Source organism: Emydura macquarii, unplaced genomic scaffold, assembly GCF_026122565.2.
Source record: "Emydura macquarii macquarii isolate MOO-44397 ecotype Brisbane River unplaced genomic scaffold, CSIRO-AGI_Emac_v2 contig_2676, whole genome shotgun sequence".
NCBI lineage: Eukaryota > Metazoa > Chordata > Testudines > Chelidae > Emydura > Emydura macquarii.
In genome coordinates this window covers 13,853,173-13,866,917 of record NW_027132813.1, presented here as the reverse complement: position 1 = coordinate 13,866,917, position 13,745 = coordinate 13,853,173, and the positions used below count along the sequence as shown (strand labels likewise).

General features: G+C 46.6%; 1 protein-coding gene across 1 annotated transcript; it reads right to left on the bottom strand.

Annotated features, from left to right (window-relative positions):
- Positions 1 to 2,963: 2,963 nt before the first annotated feature.
- Positions 2,964 to 4,508, bottom strand: LOC137164166 (general transcription factor II-I repeat domain-containing protein 2-like). The gene has a single exon (XM_067564794.1). The coding sequence runs from the start codon at positions 4,506 to 4,508 to the stop codon at positions 2,964 to 2,966; it is 1,545 nt and encodes a 514-aa protein (XP_067420895.1).
- Positions 4,509 to 13,745: the final 9,237 nt, after the last annotated feature.

The window sequence follows — 13,745 nt, the reverse complement described above, 5'->3', positions numbered from 1 at the left end:
AGTTCTCACATGCTCAGTAGAGGTTTATTAGAGGCTGGAAGCTAAATTTCCCAGTGATTCCTTCTGCACTGAGTATGCCATTGACTTGAGTGAGGATAAAACAGCCTTATTTGAATAGTACTCATTTATTTAGTGCTTTGTGTTTTCAATGTTATTTTCCTCATTTAATGTAAACTCTTATGGTAGTTGTATTGCCATTTAGGAATAGATTGGTTTATATCACTGAAGTTTTATTTAACCATCTTCTAGAAAGACTTCCAATGGGTCGATGTGCTTATTTCAAAGAAAAATTCATGAACTAGTTCCCTGACATCAACGGTGAGTTCTGTATTCACTTTGGTGCCTCAATGTACTTTTGAACAGGGGGTTTTTGGTATTGAAAATGACTTCTGTGGTGATGTGAACTGATAAATGGAAATAATGCATACGCTAAGCATTTATATAAAATGATCTATGCTAATAAAACATTTAAGAACTGCAGAAGCATACAGTGTCTTCTAGATGAAAGTTACAATACATTTCCTTGCAGGAAATAGTTAATAAAGACAGTCATTAACAGCAGATAGTGTATGTGCTCTGACTTTAAATTTTTATATACATTGCATGAAAAGAATTGCCAGACAGTATTTTCTGTAGTCTCTAGTTTTTTAAGCCTTGTTTCAAAATTCTTTTCACACAGCCATACACAGAGATTTCAGTCTCAGTGCTAGAATGTGCAAACCCATGAGACATGGAGAAAAATATTGGGTATTATAGGATAGATCAGTCAATAACTAGATTAAATTACACTTATTTGACTATGTGACTGAAGTCTGAACAATTTGTGTTTGGAGTGATGAGAGGTATGATGAGCCAAAATGCAGTGAGAGCTCTGATTAAACTAGGCTAAAGCTGAATAGCCTGTGAATACAAAACCATCTAGTCTTGTTCATGATGGATGAGGAAGAGAAGAACAGAAAGATGGTTATAGAAGAAAGTGTTAGAAGCATCTGTGCTCCCTGTACATGGAGCATTAATCCATTGTAATGACAACAGCTCTGACTGGAAGAGGCAGGCTGATGACTATAATACGACTGACAGTGACATATCTGTAAATGTTATAGTCAGTTGTATTCACTCAGGTAAGAGCCTCCCATGTCAGACATCTCAAAGTCCTCCTCCTCGTGAAACTTACATAGAGCCAGGGTGTCAATCTCCTTGTATCCTAGTGTTAGGATGTTTCTGCTAGCAGCTGAGTGCAGCAAGGAAATGTGTTAGTCATAAGCACAACCAGCCCCAATCAAAAACAAGTCTGGAGTAACTCCATATAAATCAGTAGAGTTGTGCTGGCATAAAAATGATGGGAGGAGAGAATATGCCAAGGATTTAAATATACATTATTTAGGAATAAAAAAGTAAATCAGAATTCATGGTATTCCTTTTAATTAGAAATTTTATGCAATTAAACTGAAAAGAAACAGTGTTTAACTAGAACACATTTATTCAATTGAAATCCAAAGTTATCTCTTTCTGTCCATGCTGTAGATTGAGTGATTGATTAATTTCAACATATGCAGTATGCATCCTGTCACACTCCAGCATGTGAATAATTTTCTCTTTATAAATTGTATTAGCAAAAATGTTAAGATGACAATAAACATCTCAAGCCACAAAATCTGAGAACCTTCTCACTCACTCAAGCCTTTCAGAGAGCATGAAGAGCTAAGGTCCATGTCCCCAAAGTATTTAGGTGCCTAATTCCCATGAGAATGCTGAGACTTTGTGTCCATCCTGCAGAATTCACAGAGCAGAAGATCTGCTAGCTTGCTTGCTTTTCTGTCGTCTGTTCCCTACATCCCCGTTCTCCAGGTATGACATGTAGCCCTTTCTCTCAGATTGCTGGGGCAGCACCTACCCACTGGGGGAGGCCTTCCTGAGCTATTGTTGCAGCTCCCCAACCTCCTGGTGGTAACTCACATCCCTTCAGCAATCCTGCAGTTTCCCCCAAAAGGTTTATGCATGAAGATCCTCCCTTAACTTAAGTGGGAGGGGTCTGTTCTTTTGGAATTTGAACCCTTCTTGCACTGTGATGGTCCAAGGGACCATTTTTTGTATTGTGTACATGTTTAAATATCGGGTTCTGAATACATGTGATATACAAAAGCCTGTCCTAGAATGCATCAGCATCAAATACTAATCACTGTCTTGGCCTCCCCACTCCTTCACTTTCTTATTAGCAGAATTAACAATCATCTCTTCCTTTGGCATCACAACAATGCAGGGAAAGGTCCCATCTGTGATCTTGGGTTCAGGTTGGACATAATTCACTTTTAGTCACTGATGCCTTTGTCCTTACCTAGTGGACATATCTTACTTTACTCTTGCCCGACTCACATCTTCTCTTGAGTAGGGAGGTGTAATGGGATATATATCCATCATGGTTCTGAAAGGGAAGAATTCTGTAGGGACCTGGGACTAGAGCAGGGATGGCCAACCAGTCAGAGTCTAAGAGCCAAAAAATAGCTATAGTTACCGCAAAGAGCCACATTTACCTTTTATGTGTGTGTGTGTATATATACAGTACAGTATAAACACACACATACATACTGGACGCACATATATTGAAACAATAATTTACAATAAGACAAAACAATCAATATGTTTATTGTAATGTATGTTGCGATTTTTGACTCAGTGGGACTTTTGGCAATCCTTCCTTTCAACGATCCTTTTAAAATCTGGCTTGTATTCGGTTGAGGCCACTCGAAGTAATTCCCTCACGTGTGTGTCAGTTAGAACAGATCGATGCTTAGATCACGTTTCAATGTTGAGAAAACCGATTCACAAAGGTAAGTTGACCCAAACATTGACAGTAGTCTGAGCACAGCCCGTTTGACATTGGGGTATTTCTCCATCGGTACAGTTCTCCAGAACTCAAGGGTTCCTTCCTTTAGAAAAGACTTAAGTTTGTCATCCTCAGCAAGTTAAATCATCTCAATCTGAGATGTTGCTTCATCTGTGACTAACGGGGCTTTCAAACAGTCAGCGTCAGCACTGAAAGGATTGACCAGGAATGTAATCTGAGGCCTTTTCAGCTGTAGATCATGGAATCTTTCCACGAAACCATTCTGAAGTACTTCGATCAATGTTGCATACCCTGTTGTGCTCCTTTTCAAGATTTTGGGTGCTTGTTCACTTGCATGTAACACTGAGAAGAAATGTGTTAGTTCCTCCCTTTGAAGTTGCACCTTGAACAGCTTGAGTTTGTTGACAAATGCAAATACACTTTGCACCAGGTCCGGCAGCATCTTTAACTTTCCTTGGAGATCCAGGTTCAGTCTGTCCAGATGTCGCAGCATGTCCACCAGAAACGCCAGATCTAAAACCCATTGTGGGTCTGAGAGCTTGGGGTATTCCTTTTGCTTCACTTCCATGAACAGCTTCACAGCGTCCAAAAGTTCAAAAAAACGAAAAAGCACTTTACCTTTTGAAAGCCACCTTACAGTACAGTGAAGCAGCAGGTTACCGGGAAGACCTTGGTCGAGCTCAGCAATGAGATTTTTGAATTGTCTGTGGTTGAGAGCATGTGTGCAAATACAATTGACTATTTCCAGGACAGGTTTCATGACGTGATCCAAATGCAACTTTTTAGATACCAGTTGTTCCTGATGGATGATACAGTGAAACAACCAGAAGCCAGGGAACCTTTCGTCAGTTCTGCATAGCCCCACAAGTCCATTCACAGATACGACCATACATGGCGCTCCGTCCGTTGCTATTGCTGCAAGTTTCGGTAAAGACAGATTTGTTTTTGCAAAAACATCCATCAGTGTTTCTTTCACATTGATGCCCCGGGTTCTGTCTTTTAATGGTACGATATCTAGGAGTTCTTCGTTGATTACACAATCATTTGACACAGTCCGTACAAATACTGCCAATTGAGGTTTGTCCTGTACGTCACAAGACTCGTCCAGCGCGATAGTGAGGTATTTGCATTTCTGAAAATCAGAATATAACTGTGATTCAATTGAATCATTGATTTCAGATATTTTGTGCTCAATTGTGTGGCGTGAGAGCTGAAGGTCTGAAACCATTCTTTTCAGACTATCATTTTCTGGAGACAAGATGGAAACATCTGCGAGGCATTTTTTAACAAACTCGCCTCCGTTGTAAGGTTTTTTAGCGCGGGCAATGTTCCAAGCGACTTGATACGAGGCATATGTAACAGTCTGAGAGTGCTTGGCAAATTTACGGAACACTTGAGTCTGTTTCTCGATTTGACTTTTCAAAGTTTTTAGTTTGTGTGAGCGAAGTTCAGCACCTTTCGGAAATTCCCGATCGATGTTAGCATGGTGTGTGTTGAAGTGGCGCTGGAGATTTGAAGACTTGAAATGTGCCAATGAAGTCTGGCATATCAGACAGAGTGGTTTGCCATTACGTTCAACGAAAAAATATAAACTTTCCCATTCCGCTAAGAACATTCTGTGTTCTTCTTCATATTTGCGCTTATTTTTACATTTTCGTTCCATGTTTAAAGAGGGTTACCACTTGCTGCAAACTAAAAACAAAATTTCAGACATTGCCAAAACGTTCACCACAATAATCGTCAAATCCGCACATGCACTTTTTTGATTTTTAATAAGAAGCTATGCGATTGGTTAATAGTGTAGGGATTCAGCTCTAGGTTTTCTCTCCAGACTATTTTGCATGGACCATTGTTAATGGACAGCCTGTGAGTGTGTACCCAATCAGTGTACAGCAGAGTGTGTGTGTGTGTGCGTCTGCGCGCAACCCAGCCTCTTGCCCTGTTACTGTAGAGCAGACCTGGATATTGACTTTCCCCTCATGTCCTTAAACTTTAAATGCATACAACACACAAATAAAAATCAGTAATAGATGCAAAAATATTAACGGACCATTTCCTAAAATGTGAAATTCTATGTTTACTCATAAGAGCCGCATTTGTATGAGCAAAGAGCCGCATGCAGCTCGAGAGCCACGGGTTGGCCACCCCTGGACTAGAGAGTGGAGAGATGGGGAGAGGCAATAATGAAGCCTTGGGAGATAACTGGCTCCAGCATCCTCTCCTAGGTATAGAAGTCTGGAAGGAGGCCAGGAGAGACATGAAGCAGTCATTAGAGTGTAGTAGTCTCTGTTGGTGAGGAATCCTGATAAAAGAGTAGCATTAGGACTTCCAGGGAGAGAGTGTTGAGAGGTGTCCAATACAGAAACAGAGCAAGAGGAACTTAAGATGCATGAAAGGTCAAGCCTGAGGAAAGCATATGTTGGTTTGTTTATATTTTTTGTTTAGGATTTACTGGGGGATTCCAGCGGAGAACCTTGAGATTCCTACCCCTGAAAGAAGGATCAACTTAGAGAGATTGAGGGAGAGGTCTGCGGATAGGTCCAGAGAGGCAGCAGCATCAACGAGTCTGACAGAACAGACCTTGGCTGCAGGTTATAGGGCCGCTGGACTGGAACCCATGTGAGAGGGTGTGGGTTCCCTTCCTAACCACACTGGGAAGGTGGTATGATGGCCTTGAATAGAGGATAACGCCAATTGAGAGATCTGAGAGGAGGGTTTGAGCTCCACAAGACACCGAGTTGGGGCCAAGGACCTTTTGTAAGGACATTGGGCAAGTATTCTGCTGGACTTTCTGTTACCTCAGAAGGGGTGGAAGTAATGCATGACCTGGCCTGAGGGCTGAAACACAAGAAGAGGAAGACCACCAAAAAGAGTAGCTGTCAAAAAGGGTACACTAAACCAGAGAGAGCATCCACAAGAGGGTGCGTTGGCAGTGAGTCAGTCTTTCCACAGGAGGCAATGGAATGAGGGGACTAGACCCTTTGAAGAAAGACTTTCCCTCAATCGCCCTATGGCCAAATAATTAAAGATTATTTCTATCTATCTGAGCTTTTATTTGGCCTCTATCACCACAATGAGTGATGGTCTCTTGCGCCACAGTGTGGCGAGGTCATGATCTTTAATGTGTGGCAAGGTCAAACTTTCAATAGAACCCTGAGAGTGGCTGGATTCCCTACACACACCTATCTCATGTTAGGCTTTGTATCAGTTCGTCCCAACCTTCTAATTCTGTTATTGATAATAGTTGTACAGGACTTGTGGTCAGAGACAGCTGCAAGAAGATAGGACTCTACTGTTTTTTGTGTGAACTTGGGAAAAAGACGGTTACTTACCTGGTAACTATTGTTCTTCGAGATGTGTTGCTCATGTTCATTCCATTCCACGCTGCCATGCACGATTACCGGAACTTTTTTCTCTTTAGCAGCCCCCGTAGGGCCAGCTGCAGTGCCCCCTGCAGGCCTGTGCACATGCTGAGGTATATGAGATGCTGCCAGCCCTACACCCCCTCGGTTCCTTCTTGCAGCCAATTCCGGCAGTGGGGATTGGGGTAGGTCATGGACAGGATGGCTGCAGCACTAGCCTGCTTAATGGCCCATGAACAAATTCATAGGTACAAGGGGCCCAGAGGGAGAAGCCAGAGATATACCTGATGAGTCACCAGTCACTCGTGACCCTGGACTCCATCTTATTCCTGTAAATTTCCACAAGCAGCATGGCAAAGGCCAAGGACATAAAAGGCTGCTGCGCCACATCTATTTTCTTTTCAGTTGTCTTCAGCCTACCTCTGGATCAACTCATCTACAACTAAACTGAAGCTGTGAAACAAAAGGACTTAGATTTATCCAGGTACTGATGTACACCAGACAGACTGTACAAGCCTGCAAACTCCACAATTCTATTGGAAACCTGATATATAAATGGACTTTCAAATCAATTGTATTTATCTGATTGCTTTAATCCTTTAACATTTCTCTTATAGTTTGTTTCTTTCCTTTTATAATAAGCCTTTAGTTTTAGTTACTAAAGGATTGGCTAGCAGCGTGGTATTTTGGGTAAGATCCAAACTTATATTGATCTGGTACTGTGGCTGACCCTTTGGGGTCAAGAGAAATCTTTTTTGGTAAAGAGCAAAGAGTTTTAAATAACTGATCTCTTTACTAGATCTAGTGGCCGATTGGGAGCCAAAATGCAGTAAAGGGAGTTGTGTATATTTTGTTTTGGCTTCTTGATAACAAGTGTGGGGAATCAGAAGCACTGTTTGTGGCTGGTTGGGAAGTCTGACTTCAGTGTCATCCACTAGTGCTGGGAGAATCTGCTCTCCTTTCACAGCCTGCCCTGACCTTGGCATTTTCAGGTGGCTATCCTAGGCACGGCGGGTCACAACAGGTAAATCGCTTCCATTTAGCCCAATACACGACCTCTGTGGAAGGTTTCCTGCTACCCAGCAGGATTTGCTGGACTTGCACCGAACAGGCTCACTTGTCTGCGCTCAGCCACGGAGCCTCCATGCTGTGAGGTGTAAGGAGTTGAGGTCCAGGAGTAGCAAACGACCATGGTCCTAGGACAGGAGATCATGTCATCTTGGAAGTTCCAGTGGAGGGGTGATTGATAGGTTCAACAGCATGCTGAACCAGTCCTGGAGCAGCCCCTGTTCAATTAAGATAATGTCCATCTTGTCCCTCTTAATTTTCAGTAGGACTTTGTGAAAGACAGGAATGGGTGGAAACGCATACATGAAACTCCCCAACCACTGCAGAAGGAATGCGTTGGAGAGTGACCTGGCCTCCAGACCATGGAGAACTGCGAGTATTTCATGTTCCATGCTGATGCGAACAGATCCACCTGGGGAGAGCTCCACTGTTGGAAAACCATAGAGACCACCTCTGGATTCAGCAACCAGTCATGGCGGGGTAAGAACAACCTGCTGAAGCAGTCCGCCTAATCTTTCCTCACTCCCAGGAGGTGAGAAGCTATTGTGTGAAAATTGTGCCTCAACGCCAGGTCCCACAGACAAATGGCCTCCTTGCAGAGGGCTGAGGAATGGGCTCCCCCCTGCCTGTTGATGTAATACATGGCCACTGTATTGTCTGTCAGTACCTGTGCCACCTTGCCCGCAATAAAGTGGAGGAACACCATATGCTAGTTGAATAGCCCATAACTCCGTCACATTGATGTGCATGTGCCTCTCCTCCATCGACCAGACCCCATTTGTGCCGCTTATATGGATCCCCCACCCCCAGTTCGAAGCATCCAATACCAGGGTAACTGAGGGGACTAGCTCTTCAAATGGCACACCCCTCCACACTGCCCGAGGGGTCCTCCACCAGTCTAGTGTGGCCAAGATCTGGGGGGAACTGTGACCACCCGGTCCAGGGAGTGTCTGCTTGGGGCATAAACTGAAGCCAGTCACGAATGAAGTGGTCTGAGTCTTAGGCGATCCAGGCTCACCATGTAAGTGCACGCCGCCATGTGGCCTAGCAGCTGCAGACAATGCCTGGCTGTTGTCGTCAGGCAGAGGTGCAGGCGAGCAATGATGGCAGACATCACCTCGAAGCGTGGCTGGCGTAGGAAAGCTCTGGCTTGGGATGCGTCCAGGACCACCCCAATGAACTCTATCCACTGCACCAGGGCTAATGTGAACTTCTGTTTGTTTATTAGCAGGCCCAGCTGGCAGCAGGTAGTGCATGTCACATCTACACTGTTCTAGACGTGAGCCCTGGACCTGCCCCTGATTAGCCAGTCGTCTAGGTAGGGAAAAATTTTTACCCCTTTGCGCCTCAGGTGCACCGCCACCACTGCCATAACACTTTGTAAACATCCTCGGGGCCGAGGAGAGGCCAAAGGGCAATGTTGCAAACTGGAAGTGGGAGCCACCACAAAACAGAGGAAATGCCTGTGGCTGGGGAAGATAGAAATGTGGAAGTATGAGTCCTTTAGGTCAAGGGCAGCATATCCATCTCCTGAATCCAGGGAGGGGATGATGGAGGCAAGGGAGACCATGAGAAATTTCAGCCTCTTGAGATATTTGTTGAAAAAACGCAGGCCTAGTACGGGTTTTAGACCCCCTTTTGCTTTGGGAATGAGTAAAAACCTTTCCCCCTCATGTCCTGTGGAACCCTTTCTATGGCCCCGAGGCTGAGAAGGGTCTCTACCTCCTGCATGAGGAGTTGCTCATGAGAGGGGTCCCTGAAGAGGGACGGGGAGGGAGTGTTGTTGGGGGGATAAAAACAAACTGGAGGGCATAGCCTATGCCAAGGATCCAGTGATCCAAAGTGACCTTGGACCCATTCGGACAGAAAGGGAGCTAGGCAGTTCAAGAAGGGACAAGAGGGATTCAGGGAACAGGATGGAATGCTGCCCTCGGGTGCACCTTCAAAATGACCTCCTCTGATTACTGGATTGCCTAGATGATCCTTGCTGGGGGGCTGAGGAGGACCCTGGCGTTGGTCGACGTCTCCTAGACCCCCTATTTCTGTCCCTCTGTCTGTAGGGCGTGAACCGCTGCGGCTGGTACCTCTGCTGTTGCTGGCTCTGGGGATGGAACTGGCGTCTAGAGGTCTGGGGCATATAAAGACCCAAGGAGCAGAGCATGGCCCTTGACTCTTTCAGACCATGCAGCTTCGCATCCGTCTTGTTGGAGAACAAGGCCAACCTATTGAAGGGGAGATCCTGGATGCACTGTTGGACCTCCTGGGACAGCCCCGAGGATTGCAGGCATGAGCACCTGCGCATGCAGATGGCGGAGGCCATGGCTCTGCCCGCCGAGTCTGCTGCGTCTGAAGATGCCTGCAGTGCTGCCCTGGCCACCGTGACACCCTCCTCCAGGATGGTGCTAAAGTCCAGCGCCTGGTCCTGAGGCACAGCGTCCGTAAAGCGCTTTAACAAATCCCAGAGATTGAAGTTGTACCTGCCCAGGAGAGCCTGCTGATTGGTCATTCGAAACTGCAGGCTTGCCATCAAATAAACATTTCTCCCGAACAGATCCAATTTCTTGTCTTTGTTTCTTGGCATGGACCTGGGCTGTCCCTGCCTGTCCCACTAGTTGGCCGCATCGACCACCAGGGTACTGGGAGAGAGGTGGGTGAAAAGGTACTCAAATCCTTTGGCTGGGACATAATATTTTTTCTCCGCGCCCTTAGAGGTTGGGGCCACTGATGAAGGGGTCTGCCACAGGGCCTTCACTATTTTCAACACCCCTTCATGCACGGGAAGGGCAACCCAGACTGGGGTGGCTGCTGCTGCCAGGACGTTAAAGAGACTGTCCGATGCCTCCTTCAGTTCCTCTGCCTCCAACACCTGCTTTAGAAGCTCCTGATGCACCCTGAAATCATCCACGGGTGCCAATTGTCCTTGGGTGACCGCCTCATCTGGGGAAGAGGAGGAGGACTGGAAGGGTGCAGTGGGTGGTGGCATCCCTTCCCATTAACGAGAGGCCTCAACCAAGGTCCCTTTTTGGGGGTCCGAATCATCATCGGAGGCCGAACGATGGCTCTTCTCCGGGACTGGTGATGTGGACTGCACCCCAGACGACCCGAACGACTGCAGACCTGGGCCAATCGGAAACCCACAGGATCCTCAATACGGCAGTTGGGGTGGCCTGAGACGAAGGATGCTCTGGCATCTTATGCTGGTGGTGACGACTCGCCCGGTGGCTGTCCTCTCGAGAGGACACTGACTCACTGTCAGATGACCACGTTGGGGATGTCTCGGAGGTTCCTGTGGTGGGGGAGCAGTGACCCAATCTGCGGGTGCTCTGGCGCTCTGGAGAACGGCCTCTTGGCATCGTTGATCGTGATGACGATGAGACCCATTGCTGGTGCTGCAACCGGTGCCGATGCAGGGAACCATGCTCCGACTGTGAACTGGAACGCCTGGAGCTACGCCTGGGCACCGACGACTTACGGTACCGCTTCCCTCTTGGTGCCGAGTTGGGCTCCAGCGACCAGGGTCTGCACCGCACTGGTGCAGATGAACTCCTCGGTGCTGGGGAGTGGGAGTGGTGCCGACTTTCCCCTGAGGAGTGGCCTCCTGCAGGTGACCCCAACAGACGCTGCCTCCTAGGATGAACCTCGCCCAGTGCCAGGGATCGTGACCGGTGCCGGGAGGGTGACCTTGCTCTGTGTCCCGCCAATGCAGGGTGCTCCAGCAACCATGACCTGGAGTAACTTCTGAGGGAGTGGCACCGTATCAACCCCTCCACCCAGGGTGATTGGGCTGTTGGGGATCTTCCTCTCCCCTCTGGGGATTGCCTGAGCCAAACAGGGGGTCCCAACATGGGCTTCCCCTGTGACACTGGTCCCTTCTTTCTGGGCAGAGGCCGGGGTGGGGGTGGCATGGGCAAGGCCAATAAGGTCCGTGCCACCTGAAATGCCTCCGGTGTCGATGGTGCTGGCAAGTGCAGAGACGCCCTCCCACTCCCAGGAGTCAGGGGTGGCTCTCTGATTGGAGACATAGGCTCCACGGTGGCAAGCGAGTCTCTGCTGCCTGGCTTCAGTGCGGTCCCGTGCTCGACCCCGCTTTCTTGGACAGTGCAGGAGAGCATCCCCGTTCTGTGCGCTGCTTTCGCTGCTTCTTCCTCCACAGCAATGCAGAAGTCCAGTGCCAGGGCGGGACTGGTGCCGACGGTGCGCTCTGCACCAATGCCACACTCGGTACCGAAGTAGAGCGAGTTGGTTCAGAGGCCAGTCTGAGTACTGCCTCCATTAGTAAGGCTTTCAAATGGATTCCTCTGTCCTTCTGAGCCCAAGGTCTGAAAGCCTTACAAATTTTGCATTTGTCCTTACAGTGAGTTTCCCCCAGGCACTTTAAGCAACTATCATGGGAATCACACAGTGGAAAGGCCTTCCCACAGGAGGCACACGGTTTGAAGCCTAGTGAGCGGGTCATGTCCCACTCCTGGCAAAATCCCAGCCGGGACTATCCTAAGTGACTAAATACCACTACTAACAACACTTATGGTCTATTCTACCTAACTAAGACAAACAACAAATGATTAAGGATAACAAAAGGGATTGAGCACTTGTGATGCAAGCCGAAGCAGTTTCAGCAACCATCACAGGCGAAAAGAAGGACCTGAGGGGGCATACGGCCAGCAGCACCTCAAATACCATGGCATGTGCGTGAGGCTCCTGGGAGGTGGGGGGTGGAGCCGGCCCTATGGGGGCTGCTAAAGGGAAAAAAGTTCCAGTAACTGTGCACGGAGGTGCACACATACCTACAATGCAATGGACATGAGCAAGCACTCAAAGAACCCCCTTTATTTCTGTGCTTCAGTTTCCTCATCTGTAAAATGAGAACAACAGGATATATATACTTCCCTCAAAGGCTATTAGGTATGATATTTGTGTAAGACTGGTGGTTAGAGACAACTGCTAGGACATAGAACTCTGTGGTTTTCTGTGTGAACTTGGGAAACTATTTTTGGGCCTTAGTTTCCTCATCTCATCTGTAAAATGAGGATAACGTTACAGACATCCCTCTCAGGCTATTAGGTATAATTATGGCTTTTAAAATTCTGAGAGATCCTTACATAAAACAAAATCTCTTTGCTGTGACAATGCATTCAGAAATGAATATTTATTCCAACTGTTTCAATATTAGCAGCCTAGGATGTTTCTAAACAGTAATTGCAAGCAATGTGTAAGAACCAACTTAAACAGACTCTTGGAGATTTTCCTCACTACAGGACAAAATATCACACATCCAAGGAATTTTGCTAAGAGCACAAACCCAGAGAACTTGCCTTAGATTCAGAACTGGCAAGATGATTTCCTTCTGAATGAATGTGACCACATAACATTCTGGAAAGATAGCTGAGGCTTGGCCTGACATGAGTAAGCCAGGAGGCTACATTTCTCAGACGATAGAATTAGGGAGGTAAATGAATCATCAGGCTTAAAACCAAACGTTTGTGGTAAATAAGATAAATAAATAGGTGAGTAGGCTAAAAAGACAAAATGTCTGAGCTAGCTAAGATAAGAGGGAGAACACCCAGGAAACTATTTACTATGAACTAGATAACAAGGGACAAAGTAATTTAGGAATGTAGAGATGAGGCAAAGAGGAAGTTGAACAAGGCCAGCGCATGGACAGTGTACGCAGTACAGGCATTGGTTCCTGTTAAAGAATTAAGCCAGACCTAAAATGTATGATGCAATGAGTTGTGTAAACATACATAAAAAAAGAGTTTCTGTGTAACTTTGGAGCTATGATGTACCCTGCATCCACCACTACATTTAAGTCTGATCAACTCAACATAGCATTGCAGTGCGACAAATAGAGATACCTGAGTGATGAAGTCTGTAGTTGAAATGAGTTCTTGGGAATCCCAACACACAGTCCCCTCCAAAACACCACGGTTCTAAATCCCACACAGATCAGCATCACACAGAGGGCTCTATTATAGTTTTACTAGCCCCTGCTGATTAAGGGATCTGCATACAGGCACCACATCAATATCTTCAGCCAATTTCACTGCAGAGGACAGATGCTGACAGAATGTTTCAGAATACTCTGCACAGACTTGGCAACTCAGGGCCAGATTCACAAGGGGGACATGGGTCCCAATTACACCTTTAGTCATCTAAGTCCAACTGTTAGGTACCACTGGCATTCACAAAACACCTGCCCAGCTGCCACCTAATCCTGTAAGTGCCTACATTTTCTAAGTGCCTACATTGCTACTGGTAAAGTCCCCTGGTGCCTAAATATCTTCTGGTGGGCACATGCACAGCCACTTCAGTCCTGATACAACTGAGTAGCTTGCTGTCTAACTCACATCTCAGCCCTAGCAGGATTCACACAGTAGGCATTTTCCTATTTTGCCTCTGGGGCCTGATTCTGTACACATGCTCATAGGCCACTTGTAGCACATCTATTGGATTGGACCTCACTCACAATG

What these genes read in the sequence shown, in the direction of transcription:
- LOC137164166 (XM_067564794.1), bottom strand. Translation starts at nt 4,508, where the DNA reads ATGGAACGAAAATGTAAAAATAAGCGCAAATATGAAGAAGAACACAGA.